The 25,488-nt window shown below is 30.4% G+C and overlaps 3 protein-coding genes across 4 annotated transcripts; 2 read left to right on the top strand and 1 right to left on the bottom strand.

Moving 5' to 3' along the window:
• The first annotated feature begins 392 nt into the window (after positions 1-392).
• LOC140865765 (protein WHAT'S THIS FACTOR 1 homolog, chloroplastic) lies at positions 393-2,479 on the top strand. 2 transcript variants are annotated; one of them, XM_073270526.1, is made up of 2 exons: positions 393-465; positions 586-2,479. In XM_073270526.1, exon 2 carries the CDS (start codon positions 743-745, stop codon positions 2,237-2,239), a length of 1,497 nt encoding a protein of 498 aa, XP_073126627.1. In that variant the 5' UTR covers positions 393-465; positions 586-742; the 3' UTR covers positions 2,240-2,479. The 2 variants fall into 2 exon arrangements, with proteins under 2 accessions (XP_073126627.1, XP_073126626.1); XM_073270525.1 differs by having other exon boundaries at positions 436-482.
• Positions 2,480-4,803: 2,324 nt separating this feature from the next.
• LOC140865252 (transcription factor DIVARICATA-like) lies at positions 4,804-6,769 on the bottom strand. Its single transcript, XM_073269824.1, has 2 exons — positions 6,229-6,769; positions 4,804-5,227 (listed from the first exon to the last, which is right to left on the bottom strand). The coding sequence occupies exons 1-2, from the start codon at positions 6,663-6,665 to the stop codon at positions 4,891-4,893; spliced, it is 774 nt and encodes a 257-aa protein (XP_073125925.1). The 5' UTR covers positions 6,666-6,769; the 3' UTR covers positions 4,804-4,890.
• Positions 6,770-19,332: 12,563 nt separating this feature from the next.
• LOC140866605 (adenylate isopentenyltransferase 5, chloroplastic-like) lies at positions 19,333-20,795 on the top strand. The gene has a single exon (XM_073271632.1). It carries the CDS (start codon positions 19,434-19,436, stop codon positions 20,424-20,426), a length of 993 nt encoding a protein of 330 aa, XP_073127733.1. The 5' UTR covers positions 19,333-19,433; the 3' UTR covers positions 20,427-20,795.
• Positions 20,796-25,488: the final 4,693 nt, after the last annotated feature.

Below are 25,488 nucleotides of genomic sequence, written 5' to 3'. Positions count from 1 at the left end.
TTTTAAGAGATATGATGTGAATTAATACGAATGAATATATATCAATGCACGTGCTCGTACTAAGAACAAAACATATCATCAAACGACTATATTTGATTTTTAACGAAAAAAATATATGAAAATAAGAAAAAATTTTGTGTACAGTTTTCATAATTGAGTCGACTTTGAGTTTAGTTTGTTTAGTATTATTATTTTTGTCATTGGATCGAAATTTTTGGTAATTTAGGTAGAATTTTTCATCTTTCAATAGACTTTTAATTATCGAGTCAAGTTTTCATCATTGGATTGAATTGTTTGGACGTTTGGTAGTGACGTAGTGTGAATCGAATTTATTTATTTATTTATTTATCATCATCTTCGGATGAACTTTTTGTTTTGAATTGAGTTTTAATACGAGCAATATCTTCTTTTGAATATCGATCAATCCCTCCAATTAAAACACTCACCCCCAATTTCCAAATCTTGGTAATTCCTAAAATAAGGTTATCATTTAAAATTAGTCATTTTGAATATGTTTACAGTTTACACTTTCTTGCCACTTTTAAATCTCATTTGTTAATTCCTTGTTCTTCAATCCCTTTCCAGTTACCGGGAAAATCCCCCAGAACATAAATCGGGCTTGCTGTTTTTGTTCTGGTTTTTTGGTTGATCCCTGCTATGTCTTGTGCACAAACTGTTTGATTCAATGCCCGTGTGAAGAACATGAGCTTTTACCACAAAATTCTTGCGGAAGATAAAGAAAATGTCAGTAGTATTGACTTCGAAAGTTTCTTTCGCGTCCTGCTGTGATATACCAGCTGTTTTGGTTGAATCACACTCTCTCTCGAAGTTGCATATACATGGAATTAGCATCAATCCTTCAAGTAAATATCTTGCTCAGAAAAAAAGCATCTTGTTGAAGAATCTTTCTGTAGTTACATGTTCTTCATCTCGTCAGAAGTTAGTACGTGACCCAAGGTTAGATAAGCATGTGGCGAAGCAGAACAAGATACGTTTTGTTCAGAAGCTCAAGACCCTCCTCCTTTCCAAACCGAAACACTTCCTACCCATTCACATTCTCCATAAATGCCGTTCATACTTATGTTTACCCAAGCCGCTTTCCATGATATCGATGATTCATCGGTATCCGACCATTTTTGAGCTGTTTTATATCCCTGTGCCGCTGATACCGATTAATGCCGCGGGACCACTTACTCAGCTCTGTGTCCGCCTCACGCCGGCTGCCGCATCCTTGGCGAAAAGGGAGAGTGATCTCAAAAAAAGTATGGCTGCTTCTTTGGTTACAAAACTGCAAAAACTCTTGATGCTTGCCTCCCCATATCACAGGATTTTATTGTCGAAGCTGGTGCATTTGGGTCCTGATCTGGGCATGCCTGTTAACTTCCGTTCACGCCTTTGCAACGATCATCCGGATAAGTTTAAAGTTGTGGATACTTCTTATGGACGTGCTCTCGAGCTTGTTTGTTGGGATTCGAATTTGGCTACCATTATTCCTTCCCATGATGAAATTGAGTCTCTTGGACTCATAGTTGACAGGCCGTTGAAATTCGAACATTTAACACTTCGGAAAGGGCTGAATGTCAAGAGGAGTCATCGCGATTATCTTATTAAATTCAAGGCCGTACCGGATGTGTGTCCGTACACAACTAATTTAGGAAATCTGGTAAAAGAATCAATTGAGGCAGAGAAGAGAGCCTGTGCTGTGGTGAGGGAGGTATTAGGAATTACTGTTGAGAAGAGGACTTTGGTGGATCATTTGACACATTTCAGGAAGGAATTTGGGCTACCAAACAAGCTGAGAGGAATGCTAATCAGGCATCCCGAGTTGTTCTACGTGAGCATAAAAGGGCAAAGAGATTCGGTCTTTCTGGTGGAGGGATACAGTAAAAAGGGTGCACTTTTGGAGAAGGATGAGACATTGGTATTAAAAGATCAGCTTGTTGAACTCGTGCGAGAAGGGAAGAGGTTAAGAAGAGAAAAGAAACGGGAGTATATTTTTGGTGATGCCGATAAATGCAATGCTCAAACCGTGGACCCTCGAGTTGATCATGAGGATTATGATGACTGTGACGATGGCTTGGATGATTTGTTCGAACTAGACGAATCTGGTTCAGAGGGTGATGTGAAAGACCTTGAGACCGAGGAGACGATAAGAATGCTAGAGAAAGAGGAATTTTGGACAATGGAGACACCCTCGCTCCATGAAAATGGGGATGACAGTGGTTTGGTTCCATGGTAGCGCCTGTATATTTCCCCATGGTTCTAGTATTATATGATAATATGTTTATTGCTAGCAAAAAAATGGCTTACTGTATTCAAAGACATATAGATATCCATTTTACATAGTTACACTCAATTGCATAACTATATTCCCATGAAACTAAAGCAACTCAAGGATATTACCGTTGAATTCGAGTGGGTAGACCTAACCAAGGGAAAGAAACCACTTGGATACTTATTTTGTTTCGGTTTCCGACTGTTCGGGTTCCTTCTTGGAATCACTTGTACAAATCAAGAAATTCGATTTATGTATAATTTGAGTTGGTTATGTTTTCCACCTGTCATAATTATGGTTGCGATTCTATAATACTAGTCATATTTTTCATTTCTGAGAATCACAACAGACTGGTTGATCATCGGTTTCAGTTTGGATCCTGATTTCGGATTTAAACCGAAAATAAGAAACCATTTCATTCAAATTTTTAGAAATGTTCCCGGTTTAAGATCATGTTTCGAAGAGAACTATGATAGGATCTTTATGTTGCTGACAAGACAAAGTTCTGTTATAACGCATGCTTTCTTACTAATATTGAAATGTTTTCTCTTGCAAGCAAGGAATGAATATGATTCCTTTTGATAACAGCAGCAAGCTAGCTACAACTCTTTAGGATTGACAAACAATTTGGCAAACTTTCTACAAAATTTTAAAGAGTAATATACACGAAACACTTTGTCAAACTTTCTACAAAAATTTAAAGAGTAATAATATACATGAAACACTTGTCAATTTTCAGAGTTAAAATTAACAATTTTGGCATTAAAAAAATAAAAGTAATAATTTTGTACGAGTAAGACCGAAAAATCATCTAACAAAATTGCACCGTGAGACAATGTCATATGAGTTTAATGATTTTTTTGACATTAAATAATGTTTTTGGGAAACCTTTAGAGATCATATAAAAATAAAAAATTTCAAAATAGTTTTTTATGTTAAAAGTGGTAGGAATAAAGTTAAATGAATATTTTATTAAGACATGATAGTTATAGATAAACACAAAAATTACTAAAATAGGTTTTATGATTTTTTTTATTAAATGAAGATTGATTATTTTTGTAATTTTCTATTGGTATTTTTGGTTTATAAAAAATTACACTATTACATGGAAATTAGTTACTCTAGATTCTCTAACTATACATGAAATATATATATACATTTCAAGCTTTTAAACATTTCGAGCTCTCGAATCTTAATGGTCGAGCAATATTTTGAAATTGAATAACTATAGGTTCAAACATTTTGTATCGAACTCAAGCTAAAAATTTAAAATCTTCAATCAACCTCAAACTCGAATATACTTAATTCGAGTCTTAAATTTTTAATAATTATATTATACTTGATTATATTCGTTTCGTTTGCAACCCTTACTAGACCGATATATGATTTATAGTCTATCAGTCTATCTGATACCAAGTCAGTCCCAAAATTAAAATGATTCTAGATCCAAAATTGTAACAAACAATTCCCCTTACTCAAAAAATAAAAATAAAATTAGTTGATTGTTACAAAAATAAACTTAAATTTCTCTCTTAATTACAAGATTGTACAAATGCAATATTCTTCAATCTGTTCAACACTTGTACCGAAAACTTTAGAAATGAAAATATTTCCGACAACCAATTTTAAGTCTCGTGTCAAAATATCATAATATGTGAAACGAATTAAAAGTTGGTGGTTTGTTCAAAAAAAAATAAATAAATAAATAAAAGTTGGTGGTTGTAAAATAATTACACAAAAAAGCGAGTCCACAATGTTATAAGAAAAGCAATAATTTCTATTTGAGACTTTTTAAAGAAGTTGCACTCATGCAACCTGTGCCACCATTGAAAAAAAATATCACAAACATTACTTTGCCCGTCTATATATAGGATGGTTTAATTTGAAGGAAGAATATGCTCATGAATTCATTTTAGTGGAATTTACAATCAGAAATGGACAAATTGGATATGATCCACCACATATATATATATGAAATGACCCAATTGATCTATGCATTAATATTGTAATAAATGTAAATAATTAATTGGTAGAAAGTAGAGGAAAATAATAAATAAATTAAAAATAGATTATGGACGTGATCGACTTAGTGGGGTCCCCCAAAAAATTGTATTATAATAATTATCATGCTTTATGAGAGTATTTCCATTGTTCCACAATAGTAACTACATTATATATAAAGTCCTATCATATATAAATACTATTTCATATATCAATTGACCATTGTACCTTAACTTTCATAAGATGTTAGAGATTATGTAGTCCCATGCTTCCTTTTTTTTTTTTTTTTTTAAATTACTATCATATATATTTCCTAACTTAAGATTCATTCTTCCCAATTTGGCAATTTCACATCAAGAGAGAATAAAATTTCTGAAAATTTTTGCATCTTTAGCATACATTAGATCAAATAATGCAAACAAGCACATATATATATATATATATATATATATATATATATACATGCATATATTATTTTATTATGCCAAAATGATACATAAATTTACTTGATCATAAATGTACGATGGACAATATTTTCAATAATATAATTGTAACATAATTAACAACAAACGTGACCAAACAACATCAATAACGAACATAACGATAACGAGCAGCTACATAAGCGGATAAGCAACGAATGAATCGCCGAGAGTCGAGTCCAAAACCATAAGTGCCCCATGATCGAACATAGCAGGCTTCTGCATCGATCTATATCCATAAGATTTGGTCGAACGGTGGATTTTTTGGCTCTCGGACGAGGTGTTGGAGAGATCGACTATCGTCATGTCATGAATGCTCGGCCTTCTCTTGTCCTTGCCTCTGGAAACCTGCCTCAGGTAGTATTTCTGGGCATGGCTAGCTACTTGAGTCGGCGTCTTGGATATCACGAAATTTCGCGATATGTTCCGCCAGTCGCCTTTGCCATGCTTTTCGAGTCCGATAAGAAATCGTCTGCAGTTTCATCCATGGATTAATATCGTTAGATAATCAGTAAACAGTAAAAATTACTATAGAAAAATATTGTTGCTAGCTAGCTAGCTAATTGAAGTGGTTGATTTATCCATCTCTTGCAATAATTTTGAGCATTAGTGTAAAGGGCAAGCATGTCTTTTCACAAGCATAAGATATGGCTGATGTTCAGTCATTTTAGCACCACATCTTCCCCAATGTAAAATCCAACCAGACATGCAACATGATTAAAAACTCCAAAAAACATCAAATCTAAAACATAATTTTTAGATTTTTTTTTTTCAAAAAATTGAGTTTTAATATTAACTCCATTTATCAAATTAATTCTCAATTAACTTATTCAACCTACTATTCAAGAACACTACCACCATACCATAAACTAAAATCTTGCTCCTAATTAATAAGCATCGATCCAAAGCAATTAGAACACACCATACATGGATCGATCCGCAAAGTTTCATGTAATTAATATATAAGTTTTTATCATAAGATTTAATTTAATCTATACATATAACCCATCTCTAGCTTGTACGTTTTTCACCACGAGAGAATCTAATTATAAAACCATACGAGTTACAAAAAAAAAATAAAAAATTAACATACTCTAAGCACAACCTTAAAGAATCCACGGAGGGAAAATCATATTTCCGTGGATACAATATAACACACAAATATATACAAGTCTATTATCTTAATCAAATCGATATCTAATTTTTTTTTCTTCTTAAATTCCAATTTCTATATAATCTTTTGTGTGTGTATAAAGGCTTAATGAATGATCAAGAATATATATATATACATGATGAATAGGCGCAATTGTGAGCATCTATGTGAGTACCGACTACGATGGTGTCTTTATATTCTAATACGTGGACGCCACCTCAGCAGGTATTCAGATACGTTTACGTGCTCACGGTTATTGCTCACCATATATATATATATATAAAAGTGGTAGTATGTATATGTATGCATGAGTACCTCACCTGTGCTCATCCTCAGTCCAGGGCACCCCTTTCCTCCTCTCTTGAAGGGTACTACTACTACTCTTCCCTGATCTCTTCCTACACATGACATGATCATCCATTAAGTCGAAATTAGTAAAGCTGGAAGAAGAAGAGTGGAGGTAGCCGGGGATCGGAACCAAGCCGGCCTCGATATTGCTCACGTCCTCCACCAACTCCCTGTAATGATTCATAACGTCGCACACCGATTTCCCCGGGATCATGGACGCCACCTTAAACCATCGGTTCGGGGTCTTTTTCTCGTCGTATTTCGCCAAGGCCCGCTCGAATAGCTTGTTCTCTTCTTTGGTCCATGCCGTGCACTTGCCTTGGTGTATCAGCCAGCTCGAATCGTAATGAGTCGGGATCGGGCACAATATTGTTTCCATGGCTTCATCAAAACCTAGTACCTTGATCATATATATATATATATATATATATGCTACGACGTTACGTTGTATAATAAAGTGATAAGGGGATATATGAATTTTAGTTAAATTTGCACAGAGAGAGAGAAGAGAGATTTTTATTTGTGTGTTTTCTTTAAAATAAAAAATAAAAACATGGGATTCTTATAGTAGTTGAATTATATAATAGTAACCCTTTTATAGAGTGGCAAATACAGAAGAATCTTGAAAAGCTACCCCTCAAGAATATATATCTAAGCCCAGCCCCGGTCAAAATTTTTGACACAGATGTAAAAAAATATTATATTATTTTCCGGAAATAATTCTTCCCTAGACTACTTGTCTTTTTTTTTTTTAATGTTCGGAGAAAATAAGGAAAAGCTGGGATTAACTGCACGAATTAATTAATTATCTGATGATTTTAATCAGAATGTTATATTTGGTTTTAGGTAATTAAAAATGAGTGATTTTGTTTGTTCATATATATATAAACAACTGGTTGGTGTGGCTGAGATTGAGTGGCGATCAGAATTAGCTTTAGTGTCAGCACACACAAAAGTTTAAAAAAAAGAAAAAGTTTTTTCACTGTTTGTCATGCTTGTTTTGTGAATGAAAATTACAATATTCCTTCTTGGTGTTTATTTCTTTTGTTATTGGTTTTTTTATGTCACCATATTTTAGTTTTAATCATATATAATTCAGTTTTTTTAGGAATTCAATAAAATTATCATTTTTATCATTTTTATTAGGATCAGTTATTTGGTATAAATCTTATTAATTACATAGATAAGAGAGTTGGTATGAAATTTATTTTTGTTGTTCTATAAGTACTACCATGCACCAATAAAAATACTATTCCACAACCCTAAAAAAAAAAAATACTATTCCACAATAATCTTTTCAAGATTTGCTGTCATCCCTTGGAATAGGATCAGCATTTCTCGGGATTTAATAATTAAGATTCATCAAAAGATCGAAACACTTAAGCCAGAATAATCCTAAATCCAACAAGATTTTATTCCATGAAACCAACTGTTTTACAATTCTAAATTAAAGTACTAGAACGAAATAAAAGGTTTAATTCATTCCCAAGCCAAAAAAAAACCATCAACTATCCATATTTATTCAAAAATCAACATTAACGTTATCAGTAACAAAACAATGTAACAATGTATTTCGATATCAAAATTAGCAGCCCAAAACACATGCCGATTCATGATTTTCGATTTCATCTTCATTTAGAAGAGACGTAAGAGGTGATTGATAAGATCGTCACTCAATAAAATAAAACATCGAATTTTCTCTAGTTTAATTCTGCTAGAGAAGGCCATGATTTATAGTTTAACCTCACGAGATTGGGTCCTAAATATATGGTTTAATAACTCTCCAGATTAATATTCGGTCTTATTTTTTGTATTAACTCCCCATAATAAATTATAAATTTCCAATTTCACCCTACTAGAAATGTTATATATCTTATGATCAATCTTAATTAGTTAGTTATATCTGATTCCATCACAATTATTATTATAAAATATTGTTTAGTCAAAATTCTCAAAATTTAAACTTTAAACTTTTACTTCTTTTGAGAAAGTAGTATAAATAATTATAACATTTAATTTTTTTTTTAACGTGGAAGTCAATATCAGAAGAAGAAGTTGCTAGTAGTCGAGTCTTTGCATTCGAGATATATGATGAAGGAGATGTCGATTAAAAAAATTATTAGTTGGGTCTTTCTGCGTTCCTATAAATTCTAGTCGAGAAAATTGCGAAATTTGTCATATAAGTTGTTTTTTTTCTAATATATGTTGTTAAAGTTTGGTTTAATTGTAATAGTTTTTATTCTATTTTCCTTTTTACTACGTACGCTTAATTAGCCTATTTGTTGTAATATAGACATGATATCGGTTTAGTACATGCCGCCCGCAGGGCACTGCCCTGCGGATGACGTTTAACCTCATGATTGGTCAAAAACAATGTGTCTCACGTGGGACTCACTGATTTTAATCAATCATGAGCCGCCACGTCACCCGCAGGACACTACCCTACGAATAGCATCGACTCAACCCATGATATCATACTCGTAAAAAACGATCAGTGTCACATTGTTTACATGTCTTTGATGCTCATTGCCATATCAATCATGTGAGATGACATGTCAGCACTTTGATAGAAAAATAATAAAAGCAAAAAATAATAGTAATCAACTTATTCTTCATTTCTTCCAAGAACAAATCTGGACGATTTACACGATCGACTAAAAACTCAAATGTTCTTTAACTTATATGACATTTTTGCTAATTTTCCCTACGTCACGGTCCTTGGTTCTTTACCCCTCCACACAGTGAAAGATATTTTGCTTTATATATATATATATATATATATATATATATATATATATATATCATTACTTTTTTAAAAAAAAAAATAGCTAGTTGAGTTAAGAAAGGTTGGGATGACATTTGAAAATCACTCTTTTTTTAACTTTATTTGTAATCATATATCGTATGTGGAAATAATATTTGTAAAGTACTAGGGATAGTGAAACTTGATCTCAGTACCAAATCTACAAATGTTTCATGAATGATTTTCTTGGTCATCCCTAACTTTATTTTTAATAAATATACCATTCTTTATTTTTTTAATTTTTAAACAAAATAATCTTCTCTTTTAGCTGCTAAAAATGGAACCAAGTGAGAAAGGCGAGCCTCTCAGTTTTCCTATATTATATAGTTAGATGAAAATTCTCGACCAGAGCACCAAAATTAAATCATCAACACAACTACACTATGTGAATCAACTACGATAAAATCTTGAACTCAAGTGCATGGTAAAAAACTTTTTTTTTTAAAACAAATATGAACTTGAATATTAGGAAACCAAAATCATTAAGAAACAACTTAATTAATAAACCAAAATTGCAATTTTCCCCACACGTAGTAGATACAATCTCATACACACTACGTACTAACACAGTAACACTATTGCTGCTGTGTTATAAGCTGCACCAAGCGGCGTCTAAGTATCTGTCCCACATCCAACTTGGGGATATGGGTTGGGGAGCCATTGATTTTGAGAAGAAAATGCAATAAACTTTTCGAGCATCTTCTTAGGTTAATAATCTCCAAAAGACAGAAATATATGGATACAAAATAAAGCTCAATGTGTGGAATCTCACTTCCATATTATATGCCAAGGATGTGATAAATATTTTCATATCAATGGACAACAAACACCCCAAAAACAAACATGAAACTGAAGGCACACAAATTTTGGAAAATTTGTTTTGACATAGTAATATTGGCAAGTAAGTGGGCCGAAAACCCAGAGCAAAAAAGCCCAACTAATGAACCCAGGCTAGTAATATATCTCGTCTTTACCTTTAGCGTTTTGGATCTGACGTATTGGGCTTTATGAATATTGGGCTTCCAATAATTCTGGTTAATGGAAACTTATGTTGATTTCAACTTCTTACAATTACATGAAAACCCAGAGCCGAAAACCCCACCTAATGAACCCAGGCTGGTAATATATCTCTCGTCTTGACCTGTAGCGTTTTGGATCTGACGTATTGGGCTTTATGCAGATTGGGCTTCAAATAATTCTGGTTAATGCACTTACGTTGATTTCAACTTTTTACAATTACATGTGATCGATGGGGTTCTATAGTAGTATAGCTAACTGAAATATTGTTGTAAGTACATAATCTTAATGATTAGATTGTTACATACACATGCTCTCACATGGTCTAAATATAATTTCTAATACTCAAATGAAAATTCCAAATAATTAAAATTTGCAACACTTCAAGCTTTGAAATAAAAGTAATCTCCCCGATTTTTAAACTTTTAACCAATTTTTTAGGGCCAAAGGCTTGTCGTTTTAGCAAAATTGATAGCCGATATATGATAGTTGTACAACTCTAATATTATAAATAATACAACAGTACAAGTGTCTCTCTTCGACTACTCTCTCGCAGATAATTAATATTGCACTTAACAATCCCCTCCTAATAATCGTACGCATTGCAATCCATCAGACACTTGATCGATCTTAGTTTTTTTTTTTTTTGAAAAGATGATCGATCTTATATCTGATACCAAGTTACCAACTATAGAACTAAACATTTTTCGTTATAGAAAAATTTATATCTAATGGCAGCAGACCAACTTTGATCTTTAAAACCATATACACGAATTAGAACGCTACGCACAGTCTCTCAATATGGACAATCATTACGTTCTACGATTTTAATTTAAGTAGATGAAAACTTTTATATATAATCTAGTACACATATCATAAAAAAAGGAAATAAAAATCATTAAAGGAAAAGAGACAAAACAAGGCATAGTTTGGGGCTTTCCGAATGAAATGAAAAGAGTGGGGTCAATTAGGAATAATAATTAAAAAAAAAAAAAAAAAGTGGAGCCAAACTAACAAACGACCCTTCAATAATCTAAATTAGTGAACTCTTTAAGATTATAATTTACATTATCTCTAAAATGATTCTGCACGAGGGTCTGCTTAAAGTTGCATGGTGTAAAATAATGATATTTCCACACACGAATAGAGATAGTTGACTATTTTCAAATGAATATTTTTGCAAAAAAAATATATACATAAGTTTTCCTCACTCATAAATGTTAAATTCTAATCCATCTGTCTCAATTGTATAAACTTCATTTATTTTTTTGATGTTCCAAATATACAGTCCATTTTCTGCATTAATTAACAACAAATTTTTTTTTTATTACTGATCATAACCTTATTAACTAAGTTTTGGATAATGTAAAACCATTTTTCGAATGAAAATAAGGATAAATTACGAAGTTTGCTAGTAAATTTTAGTTTCCAATGATTTTTGTAATCTGTATAAAAACAAATAAATCTATATATTTGAGACGTGACGAGTAATATTTAATATATATATATATATATATATATTTATATATATTTATTGTCATGGTTCTTTGGCTGCCCAATTGCTATGTTTGGAATCAAACTCATTGACTTAATCATGACTAATAAATTAATCAAGAGATATTGATTCAATGATTCTCAAATATAAAGTATAATTTTATAGGTCAGGATCAAAAGTTCAAATAAGACTTAAAACCCACTAGAAATCAACATTTAAAATCAAATTAAAAAATTAGGTTTAGTATTTTATTCACGATACGGTTAAATTTAGAAGTATCACGGCATTAATATTGCCGATAATGATTATTTACTGAAATTTGTCTCTTTATGTGAAAATAGAAAAGTTTTGCTTGTACATTCAGATTGAATCAGATGCTAAACTTGTCATAGATACTTTAAATTTTCCAGTGTTTGATCCGTCCAGCATGGGTTTATTAGTTGAAGATTGTCAATACTCAATTCCTTGCCGAAAAATTTCAATTTTGCTTGTTTATTTTTGTTAAGCGATCAACGAACCAAGTTGCTCATGTTTTAGCTGGGGTAGTATAGGTTCTATGTCTGATTTAGAAGGTCGAGTTATTCCTTCGCCTTTTTTTTTCGGATGTTATTTTGGTTGACAAAGTTTAATAATAATTCTTTATTTAAACAAGTTTTGCTTGTCTATTTTTTTTATCGTATATTTTTAGTATTTTTTCATTTTCTTCAGTCAAGTTTAATTATATATGTTTTACATATTGTTTATATATGCTTCGAAATAATTAATTTTGCCTACCATTTAAAAAATCATGAAATTCCTTACCTGTGTTCTAAGGTAATTCAATATTGGAATGAGGTTTTTGGGAACAATAACTACTCTTAGTGAGAGACCAATCGAAATGTATTAATTGGGTTCTTGCATCCATTAAAAATTTGAGTCATATTGTTATCACCAATTACACATTTTTCATTTCGATAAAATAAAATATGAAGGAAATCAAATGAAAATTAAACTTTTATTTGTATGAAATTTCGACCATCAGTTTTTCGATTGAAACTATAACAGTAAAAATTAGTGTGTATACATATATATATGTATATATATATATGAACATGAGTCAATGACATTAATTCGAAGTGGTGCTTTATATTTTTAATTTGCCGAAATATGTTATTAAATTGTGCGTGGTAGACATCTTTTCGAATATCACATAATTATTTCTAAAGTGCTTCTTCCATTTAAATTTGTACTGAGTTTTTTAAATTAAATTTTTGGCCAACTACTGATGATATGTTTAATTATATATATTCAAGACATGATGATAGCAAATGATTCACTATATATACATACATATAGATGTGTGTTTGTGTGTGTGTTTATATATATATATATATATATATATATATATATATATATATATATATATATATATAATATAATATAATATAATATATAGTAATTAATTTAGAAAATATAAATATTTAAGCCCTTTGTTTTTGGATATTAAAGCTTAAAGTTTAATATTCGATCAACAATTGAAGAAAAAGATTATTTATAAAATTCATAAAATTAGATTTTTTATATGAAGAATTTCACAAGATAATCTAGTTAGGTTATATCCTTTTTCATCATAATTGTACAAAATTTCACTTTTAAATCTTGATTGGAACACATTTGTCTTAACTTTTGACCAATCTTCCAATCATCTAAGTTGAGAAAAAGAGAAAATGGAATTAAAATTTTTCATGTAGTAATGATAGAGGAATCTATGCCGACTTTAGGCCCTTAATTATTTATTATAGATGAAGCTGGAAAGAATCATTTCGACTTTATCACACATTAATTATTATTATTATTATTTTGATTCACTATAGAAATTAATGATTCATGGCTCGAAATTTTAACGCGATCTTGCAAAACAAGGTCGATTTTCCATTTACAATAAAGTTTCAACCCCATGTTTTTTTTTTTGTTAAAAAAAATTCATATATATACACACACGAATATTAATCTCCCTTCAATATTAAACGATCGAATTTCATATTGATTTTGAAATATAAACACTTAAAAAAGTTTCTAATGTTCGGCATAATTAATTTAGGGGAAAATTTAGGTTTTCTTATATATATATATATATATATATATATATATATATATATGTTTCTTCACAATTTTATTAATCTATATTGTCAAATTTCAGTTTTAGTCAATTAGATAATATCTATCTTTTATATATCTCTCATCTTCTCCAGACACCATCTTTTCATTTGTCAAAATTGTCTATTACACTTTTATTCTTATTCTTATTTGTTTTTTTTTAAATTTTAATATTTCAAATTTCCATATTTTTCTCAACTAAACATTATAAATAAGATAAATTGATAAATAAATTTTAAATTGATTTTTATATTATTTTATAAATAAAAAATAAATAAATTTAAATATTATCGAAAAAAATAATATTTATATATAACATACAATATTAAATAAATTATATAATTTTATACACGCGCAACGCGTGTGTGAGATTATTCTAGTATATATAAAAAATTTGGTTCTTTTTTCGGGGTGGTGTCTTTTGACCTTAAATTTGACACTAACTTAATTGATGTTGATGTAGCTCTCATATATATATGGTATCGCATGAAAATTCTCGATGAAGATGACTCGTAAAAAATTTAAAATATCGAAGTAATTAATTTAAATTTTAAAAATATGAAACCAAAATTGTAATAGAGCAAATATAGCATACGAAAAATTCCAACGAAAACTATTTTTACACGTGCTAGTTAACAATAGGGATAGATCGAGAGCATTCTTCCTTGGAAGGCAACATACGTTACGGTAAGTTAGATCCTACCTATACATGCACTGTCTTGAGGTAGATCTAACAATGTACATTTATCAATAAATACGGGGTTAATTATTTTTTAGTATACCCCGCATGTATTGATAAATGAGGACCCTTAGATCTATCATGGGGATAATGCCTGTAAAGGTAGGTTGAAATGAATTGAACCCATGACGTTATTGGGGATGACTATTTTAAAAATTGAAATTTCTATAACTATATTATTTTTTAAATGTGTTTAGATTGTCATTTTGTTATTTTTAAATTGTTTTATGCATTATGTGTTTTATTACGATAAAAGTTTCATATTTCAATTATTAATTTTTTTATAAATTTTTTAAACAAAATAACGGTTAATTCGATTATTGACTGAAATAACAGATTTAACTACGGGATTGCTAATTCGTGTTAGTAAGAAATTCGGTTTTAGCTTAAAATTAAAAATTCGGTTAAAACGAGTTCTGGTTAATTCAGTTTGACGGATAACCGAATTAACCTAATGCTCACCTATGACTGAGAGTGCAAAATCACTCAGTTGAGAAGAATATAGACACGAGCTGACCTAAAAACGACAAGTCTGGGGATCAACTCTAACTTTTGCAACCGTTATTCTTCATGCGCTGAGTTGAACTGATCTAAAGGTTGAATAACAGGGGCGCAACAATGAATTGTTGCACAACAAATACAATAATTCTTGATCATTTGATGTATTATTTTGGATTAACCTCTGCTCAAGTGACTGGATATCCATGGTGATTAGAGAATTCGGTGCATTCTTATATTATTTTGATAAGCCTTCTCCATGTTCTAGGTCACTCTTTCTTTGAGATCTTGAAGTTTCTCTTCTATCTATATAACTTCTTCTTAATGTAATGGTCATATATGATTTCTTTGAGACTCCGTACGTACTATATATAGTCTAAAAAAACTTATTGTACTCATCTCATATAATCCATATGTAGGATAGATAACTAATGTTGAAATGAATTAAGAGATCGTCCCATATATATATATATATATATATATATATATATATATATATATATATATATATATATTTTGATCAGATCCAAAATTCTATTTATGGTCATAAATGATTTCTATACATACATAAAATAATTTTTCTAATGTAGCAGAAAAAAGGAGTCGAAACGAAAACTAACTACTTAATATGAGAAGCTCACCCCATGCATGTATTGAGATCTAATTAAAGATCTAATATTGTCCATACCACGTGAGAAGTGATTCCTTTCGTTGGTAAAGCCAGAGCTAGGAACCACTAGTATCGATTTTATATGCTTAAATTTTTTTGTTAATTAATTTAAGAATATCTTATCTTTGTTTCTCAGTTTGTTCAAATTTGTCATGATCTTGCAATAAACAATAGAATTAATCACATTATCTACAATTGGTGGGCAATTTCTTTTCATAATGAAAGCAGCCGCAAGAATATAATTAATATTAACGACATAAGTGGTTATGATGCTATTAAATTAATTTATTACATTTTATCCTAACTACCACATCATTAACTAAGTGTTTACCCTAAGCTATTTGTTATTACACCTTTATTTATGTATTCATTTTTTTTTATTATCAGGAGGAGATTGTTATAATTATATTTTGAATACGATATCTAGGAAAATTTCATCCTACCTGTACAGATACTACCTTAATAGTGCATCTAATGGTGGAAATTTATGAATATATATGAGGTCCACTGAAAAAATAATGGACTCTACATGTATTGATAAATCTCCACCTTTAGCTTTTTTTAATTGGGGCAGTGCTTGTACATGTAGGATCTCATTTACCATTGTTCCAATAATGGAAATTTGGTGACTGAGTTATAAAATATGGGCAAACCTCTAGTTAGTTTTTTTTTTTTGGGTCCTATAATTTTTAAAAGGGTACGAATCACTCACATGAACAAAGTACCGTTTAGATAAACATATACGAAGTCCTAGAGTGCCCTAATTTTAGTGTGGCCTTATCACCACAAAATTTTGGTGTCATTTTCCACATAAAGTTGGACAAACATAAAAAAGTTCAGAAGTTAATCTATTCAGGTGAGTACATTAATTAAAGGCTTCCATGTTGTGAATTAAAATATCGATTTCCATGATAAAAATTAAAAGGAAAAATTGTTTTTTAGTCATATATATTTGTCAATTTGCGATTTTGTTCCTTTATATTTTCAAATTTCAGTTTTAGTCCGCTATCTTTATTTTTTTGGCACTTTTAGTTCTTTTTTTGATGTGGCGCTGATGTGACACCAATACAGTGCTGATGTGGGACTGACGTATATAGTGCCACATAAGCATTTTCGAATAAAAAGGACTGAAATTGCCAAAAATCAAAATATGCAAGGCTAAAACTGAAATATAAAAATATAGAGAACCGTAATCGCAAAATGACAAACATTAAGGACCAAAATCGCAGTTTTTCCAAAATTTAATATACACCATACGAAGTTGAACCCTCAAGCGTTAACAGCCCCGAGTATTTGAGCCTTAACTATCAGATTGAGTTCAATCCACTTTTAAAGATATTGTTTCAAAAATTTATATTTATGGTTACTTCGACTATATCATTAGCTACTAGCTAGGTAATAGCTCAAGGGTTGAGCCAATTCCTACCAAGGGACCACATATATCTATATGCCAATTCATGATTTTTTTTTTTCTCTATGAACTCCACATTGTGAGAACGAATAAGAATAAAATTGGATGCAATTTTAGGGTAATGTAAATTGGTTTATATAATTTCATGATGCCATGATGTTTAATTTAGGAAAAATTGTAAGTTAATTCGGTTGTTTATGTTTGTCCTTTTGAGGTTTTCATTATCTAGATGTTATTAAATTTCACTTCACGTCTGTTGTCTTTGCTTCTTTTGTAATTTTAGTTTTTTTATGATTCAGACATGACATCGATGTAGCGTTGACATGATACTAATTAATGTGTCCAATACCATATAACCAATTCAAAAAAAAAAGAGACTAAAATTCTAAAACGAAGTACCAAATATTTTTTAAAAAAATTAAATATACAAAATTGTTATTAATCAATTTGGATGACATGGTGAACCAAAATCGTATAGACTTAAATATAGATGGAAAAAATACAATTTTCATATAATTAATAGGGTCTAAATATGAAATATATCTCGATGAGTTGAAAATACATTGATATACTAGTACCAATTTTTGTAATAAAGAATATATAATGTGCATTACCCCGGTTTATTTCAACCAACCTTTACAGGCATTACCCCCATGATAGATCTAAGGGTACTCATTTATCAATACATGCGGGGTCCACCAAAAAATAATGGACCCCGCATTTATTGGTAAATGTTTACCGTTAGATCTACCTCAAGGCAGTGCCTGTATAGGTAGGATCTAACTTACCACCCCATGGGGTAAGTGGAAGCATTTTCTTAGTTTAAATCATGTGGGTCCTACATAATTAAGTGAAATTCACATTATTTGAACTAATTAGTGAGTGTCACCTATCACATGGGGTAATACCCATGAAGTAGGGTCAAACCTCTCATATTAATACAATCGTAACGTATTAATGTTTGATTCACAACCTCGTCATGATTTACATTTTTAAAATGGGTTGGCTCCCCACATTTTACCTCTCTTGTTTACTTATTCACTTCAAGAAGATGAAGCCTTTTAGGCAAAATAGTACCTTTTTTATATGCTTAGATTAGATAGTGACTTTTAAGTGGCACCAACCACAAATAAGTGGCAAGTTGATTTTAAAATATTTTTACTGATTATTGACTTCATAATCAAATTAATGTAACCGGAAATTTCGTAAAATGATTTTAAATAAATTTTTAGATTTAAAACGATACATAATTCTCGGATTTCTAATGAAGATATATATATATATATATATATATATATATATATATATAAACAAAAGATTAGGAAATTAATTTGGAAAACGGAAAGCTTTGAACATAGAAAAGTTCCAAATCAAACCCTTTAAGACATAGTTTAATAATTTGATTTTTTTTCACATTTAGTCCATACTTTTTTGCTTAGATTTCTCAATTTTAGCCTAATGTTATGTTAGGAACAAGGCATGTCATGATGTAAATAATGTTTGCATCATATCCGCAAATATCGCCACATATTATTATTCCGACAAAAAAAAAAAACTAAATTAAATGTGCACAAAAAAATGTTATACAAAAAATCAAATATTGACTACCAAAAACTTAAAAGAGGCGGACTTACCTAACCAATTTGGATCATGTTACATGTACACATGAGATTAGATATTTCGTTACAAAGTGTATTTGAAATTACAAATTATCTTAAATACACTTTTGAAAAAAATCTAAATAAAGTGTCGGAATAATTTTGTAATTTCAAATTCAATTTGTAACTACCGTTTGGTTCGATTGATGTAATAAATAATACATGGATAAGTAATATAATGTAATATAAAATAAATAAAAAATGATAGTTAATATAGTGTTTGATTTGATTGATAGATTGTAGTTTATTTGATTTGAATGATTAAATTTTATATAAAATGATAAATTACAATTTTTTTTTGAAAAATAAATAAAATATGAATACTATTATTTATATGAGTTATATAGTAATTTAAATTCAATTATTTGATTGATGTAAAATAAATAATTAATAGATGAATAAATAGTATGACGAAAAAGAACGCGAAATTAAATAGGATAAGTTATATATATAGATTAATAACACTCGTACCAAACAGGACCGCAAATCCGGGTGGGAAAAAAAGTATTAATTTATTAATTAAATAACACGTGTGAAGCATTGACTCGTGCGTATTTTATATGCATGGCTCCAACTTCTCCGAGTATAAATACCCTCTGACACTCCAACGGACTTCGCAAATTTTGTCTCCTCACTTTTATAAAATCAACCCAATTTTCTCCGAATCCCATTTAGTTGCAAACGAGAAAGAGATAAAGGAAATTGTGCTGATTCCTTTTTTTCTTATTTTTGTTCCTAATTGCAATTATAATGAGGATTTCATTGTCAGCTGCCTGCAATCAAGTACAGCCACTGGTGAACTTTCCCGGGAGTTTGATCAATATGGATCAACTCATACTTCCCCGGCAACGCCGCAAGGACAAGGTGGTGGTGGTGATCGGTGCCACCGGCACCGGTAAGTCGCGTCTTTCGATCGAATTGGCGAATCGTTACGACGCCGAGGTTATCAACTCCGACAAAATGCAGATTTACAAAGGTTTAGACATAGTAACCAACAAGGTTACGGACGAGGAACGTCGCGGCGTGCCCCATCATTTGCTCGGTTTCGCCCCTCCGGACGACGATTTCACGGCCACCGATTTCGTGTACCATGCATCCCTCGCCGCCGACAGGATAACGAGGAGGGGCCGGTTGCCGATCATCGTCGGAGGCTCCAACTCTTATGTCAAGGCACTTGTCAACGATGACATAGAGTTCAGGAACAAGTACGACTTTTGCTTTCTTTGGGTGGACGTCTTGATGCCTATCCTACATTCTTTCGTCTCCAAAAGAGTCGATCGAATGGTGGACGCTCGACTCGTGGATGAGGTCAAGGAATTTTTCGACCCCTCGGGGGATTATACTCGCGGGATCCGGCGAGCTATCGGCGTGCCGGAGATGCACGAGTACTTTAAAAGTGAACCATTTCATGATGATGAAAGTAGGGTTAAGGTTCTTGAGGAGGCTATCGAGCAAATCAAATCCAACACTTGCATTTTGTCTTGTAGACAAGTTCAAAACATTTTAAGATTGGAGGGAATATTGGAGTGGCGGATGCATCGCCTCGATGCCACTGAGGCTTTCCTCAAACATGGCGACGAGGCCTGGGAACGATCGGTGGCAACACAGAGTACCAAAATCGTGGATCGTTTTCTCTCGAAAACTATTGCCACGCAAACGTCTTCGGTCATATCGCCTGTCACATCAATCTTTCGTGGATCCACCACTGCCACTACGACTGCCATCGTGACCGCCACCCTCTAGTGTGACCATCACTAGAAACGACAATTTCTTGAGACGTTTTGTCTAATAAATTCATTGTGTTTATGTCTTCCAATCCGATTTCTGGAAACGTACCGGTGTTTTCTTATAATACAAAGGAGTGCATATGTGAGAGAATAAAAAAATGTATAGTAGAATAGACTGCACGTACGGTCTCACTTGAGAGACCAAAGAAAAGAGTATGTGGAAGTCCACGTGGCGAACAGGTCGATGGCACGTGGCAAGAAACTAAACCTTCATAGTCGTTTTTTATGCTACATCTGCATTATTTCTTGTCCGTCTCCGATCTTATAAAATTTATGATTTTTCTTTTGGTCAATGTCACCAAGTACTCATGTTGGTTGTCCGTACAGTTGGGATATTTTGGAACTATTAATAAGTCGTTATGGGAATTTGTGGGGAAAAACAAAGTTGATTAAAAAAATGGTATAAGGGGCCCCTGAACTAATCAAATTTCAAATAGGCCCAAGCTTAAGTGATGTGATGAATCGGGTTTCATGAGCTGTATTATTCTTGGAGTTGACAACTCTATGGTATAAAATAATAAAATAAACTTATTGAGTGGTTATGCAATGAAAACTTCTTCTTTTTCAATATTTTCTTTTAATTTTTTTTCCTAAGATTGGAGTATCTTATTCCTTGTGGGATCCAATTTTACTCTTACTAATCATAATAAAAATAAATTAAAAGAAAATTGCATGCCATGTTGCTCAAGTTGTACATGTCGATTCTTGTTTTCCTTGGCATCACGGATTCGTACAAGCGAAACTTTACCGGTGTTATATGTTATTTTATACTTTTTATTTTGTAATATATTTTTTCGTGACTAAAAACATAATTATTATAATATAAAATATTATTTAAACTCAATTATTATAATGTAAATAAACACTAAATATTAAGATTAATTTGTGTTTATTTTGGTTTATGCTAATATACAAATATATTAACTATAAATTTATAAAAAAAATTATTTTAAAATAAATTTTTTTTATTAAGTTATATATCTTTTTATAAGATATTATAATTATTTTTAAATTTTAAAATTTAAGTTACAATTAAAAAAACTGAGATAGGTTATACTCAATAAAAAAAACTAAAGCATAAAAATGAACTATCATTTTTTTAGAAAAATTAAAAGAAAATATAAGTTTAGATTAAAGAAAAATTAATAATTTGTTTTTGATATTTTTGTGTGTTTTTAATAACAAATTTAGCTATATTATTTTGAGTAATTGATGTTATAGATAACATATTTTAAGAATATAAGGTTTGAAACTATGAATGAGTTTGCTAAAAATAAAATCAATCAAAGGTTACAATTGTAAATTTTTAGAGTAAAATTAAAAATAGAGTGTATATATACATATATATATATATATATATAATTTTGATCTCCTGCACATAGTGCAGAAAAACTGTGTGTGTTGTGGGTTTTAGTGGTGCAAAAAAAAAAACACTAAAATCCACTATCGGGTTTTAGTTGTCGCACACAGTTTTCCAGCACCCTAGGGTGCAGGGGATCGGAGCTATATATATATATATATATATATATATATATATATATATATATGTATATTCACAATATTAATTAACACACAATATGATTAATTAATGGTGGGATAATAAAAATAGAAAATAAATGGTAAAAAAAGAAATTCACAATTCAAAGTGATATATATATTTATATATGTTAGATTTTTCGTTCAAAGTGCTGATATGAATGACACACATGAGTATATATCATATCGAAGAAAATAATCTTTCCTTCTCATGTAATTATTCTCGTTTTACGAAAAAATGAATTAAATCAAATTGTCATAAGTCTACTAAATTTCATAATATCTACATTACAAAGTGCTTCGGATCAATGTGTGTGTCTGCTCGATGATGAGTTGTGTTCGTTCATAGGAGATTCCTCGATCAGTCTGCAGTCGAGATATAATTTGAAATACATCTTCCGCCTTCTGCCTTCTCACTAAAAGTTCTGAATATTTTGTTCGCTGTCATCGAGAGATTTTTTGTGCTGCTATCTCTTGACTAACGTCGTTGTATCATAGAGAAAATTGCCGCTACCATTAAGCACTTTGTATGAGACAATTTCGTCTTGCGGACTAAGAGTTTCACTCTTGCTTCGACGTATCGTTTCTGCTTTCTGTTTTCATATCGAGTACTCAGATACATCAAAAACAATATATACACAGCCCTACCTACCAGTAATTTTTTTTATAATTTTTGAAAAAATCAATTAATTAGAGAAAAATAAAATTCATATTTAATTTTTAATTGTAATAAGACAATGCATGCGATAAGATCATATGTAACTTTGATCCTAACATTTTTGAAAGCATATTTCGTTGAAGATGGATGAATTATAAGAGTAAATAAATAACCACTTTTAGGTTTCTAATTGTCTTTTCAAAAATATTCTTTTTTCCTGAAAAGAATTTCAACTTTTCTGAATTCCACTCGGTTTTTACGCTGAAAGACAATAGATTCTTTGCTAAATCAAAATTATAATTCTGATTCCATTCTTAAAGAAGAAAATGAAAACGAATATATAATTCTGACAAATAATTTTGATAAAAATCACCAAAATTGTCGGGGGGAAAAAAGAATACTGAAACTTTACTTGTGACATCAATTCACAAATATGATTTTTGAAAGAAAATAAGTAAATAAAGATACAACTCATACATACTTAAAAATTTGGGCAAAATCCCGGTTCAGTCATAAATGTTTGGACACATTTTCGGTTTAGTCTTAAATGTTTGGACATTTCCGGTTTGGTCTTAAATGTTTTCTAAAAGTTCCCGGTTCAGTTCTAAATGTTTATACGTTCCCGGTTAATTTGGTCCTAAATGTTTCCTAAAAGTTCTTGTTTCAGTCCTAAATATTTTTACATTACAGATTTTGTGCCAAATATTTCTCAAAATTTCCCGGTTTGATCCCTCCATCTACTCATGTGTTAAAACTAACACCGCGTAGTGTTATATCATTTATGATTGAGTTTTATATTATTTATTATATATTTAACATTAAACAAGTTGTAAATAAAACACAAATTTATTAGAGTTTTTATCCAAATTTAAATCAATTTTACACAATGTTCAAAATGAAAATATTAAATTCATGATGCTACAAAATAAAAACTTAAATAAAATAAACGAAACTTGAGAAATTAAAATTTAATGATGTTATTTCACATTTCTATTAATTTTGTTATATTCTCATTCATGATGCTTGCACATTTAAAAAAAAATTTGGAGGTTGGAAAAATATATATATCTTTTTAAAACTCTTTTTATAATTTAAATAATTAGTATTTGAGAAAAAATTATTATTAAATAAAACTTAATTTCATATCACTACTTTAACGGTGGTCAAATAATTCATTATATTTTCTCAATTGTTAACCATAAGTATTCTTCTCTTGAAAAATTTATTGAAAATTTTAAATATTTTGTGAAATAAGTAAATACTAGTTATTTGCTAAAAAATTTGTTTATTTGTTTGTAATTGATAATGTTTTTAACTATAAGATTACACGGTTCAATTATTTTTTTATTCTATAATTTTATTTTGCATAATTTATATTATATTTTTTTCATTTGTAAAAAATTATTGTTCATTTATTATTATTATTATCATTATTATTATTATTATTATTGTTGTTATTATTATTAATATTATTACCTTCTATTTTATTTAACTTTTTCTTTTGTTTGTAAGTTTTTTTTATCACGCTTTGTTTGTAGATGGAAGGACCAAACCGAAAAATTTTGAAAAATATTTAGGACGAAATCTGGAACGTAAAACATTTAGGACTGAACTGAAAACTTTTTAAAATATTTGGGACCAAACCAAAAACATAAAAACATTTAGAACTGAACCGAAAATTTTTGGAAAACATTTGGGACCAAACCAAAAACGTTCAAACATTTAGGACTGAATCGGGAATGTGTTCAAACATTTAAGACTGAACCGGAATTTTCTCCTAAAATTTTTTATCTTATTAATTAGTACGGCTTTTAAGTGATTTTAATTTGTCTAAAAAACTAAAATAAATTAAAGTCTAAAAATCAACGGGTTCTCGACTACATTTGAGTGCCTTTTTTTTTTTTTTTTTTTTTTTAAATTATAAAACTCGAATCAAATGCTAACTTTATATATAAATATATATATATATAGAATAATTTTCAGCTGTCCAACCATTCCTGCTCACTTCGTTCTCGATCACTAAAACCTGGTACCGGGTTTTAGTTATTTTTTTTAAATTTTTCGTATCACTAAAACACGGTACTGAGTTTTAGTTGTCGGGGACGAGTTGGGCAGCATTGGTTGGGCAGTTGAAAATTTATATATATATATATATATATAGGACTTTTCAGTTGTCCAACAATATTTTCCCACCTCGTATCGTGTTTTAGTGGTTTTTGTTTTTGATTTTTCGCATAACTAAAACACGGTAACGAGTTTTAGTTGTCGGAGACGAGTTGGACATCATTGGTTGGGCAGCTAAAAATTTTTATCTTTATATATATATATATATATATATATATATATATCTTTAAAAGATTTATTAAAGTAAATAAGATTATACGTTGCACCAAATTAGTTAGTCTAAGACCTTCGTTATATAGCATAGTATACACTAGTAGTGGTGCAAACGAGTCAAGCTACTCGTGAGTAGTTCGAAAGCGGCTCGGTTAAAACTCGACTCGAGCTCGTTTTGACTGAACTCGAGCTCGAGTAGTATATTTGTATGTTCGAGTAGCTTGCGAGCTACTGAATTATCTATATATATATATAAATATAATATAAAATATATATAAATATAATATTATCGATATTAATTACTCGAGCTCGAGTAGCTCGAAATATAAGTCTATTTTTCGAGCTCGAGGTCGAGCTTGAGTAGACAAAATAGAGTCGCGCTCGATCTCGAGTAGTATGATACTTGAGCTCGACTCGACTCGATTGCACCCCCACTATACACACACATACACACATGAAAAATAGATTTTTTTCTAAATTAAAATTT

The sequence above is a fragment of the Henckelia pumila genome, chromosome 4 (genome assembly GCF_033568475.1).
Source record: "Henckelia pumila isolate YLH828 chromosome 4, ASM3356847v2, whole genome shotgun sequence".
NCBI lineage: Eukaryota > Viridiplantae > Streptophyta > Magnoliopsida > Lamiales > Gesneriaceae > Henckelia > Henckelia pumila.
Note: the sequence above shows the minus strand (reverse complement) of the source record. Positions and strands in the feature narration are given on the sequence as shown.

Excerpts from the sequence above, each read along its gene's own strand:
- LOC140865765 (XM_073270526.1), top strand. The coding sequence starts at position 743 with ATGTCAGTAGTATTGACTTCGAAAGTTTCTTTCGCGTCCTGCTGTGAT.
- LOC140865252 (XM_073269824.1), bottom strand. The coding sequence starts at position 6,665 with ATGATCAAGGTACTAGGTTTTGATGAAGCCATGGAAACAATATTGTGC. Across the intron at positions 5,228-6,228 it reads TGGACTGAGGATGAGCACAG|ACGATTTCTTATCGGACTCG; the intron begins GTGAGGTACTCA and ends ATGAAACTGCAG.
- LOC140866605 (XM_073271632.1), top strand. The coding sequence starts at position 19,434 with ATGAGGATTTCATTGTCAGCTGCCTGCAATCAAGTACAGCCACTGGTG.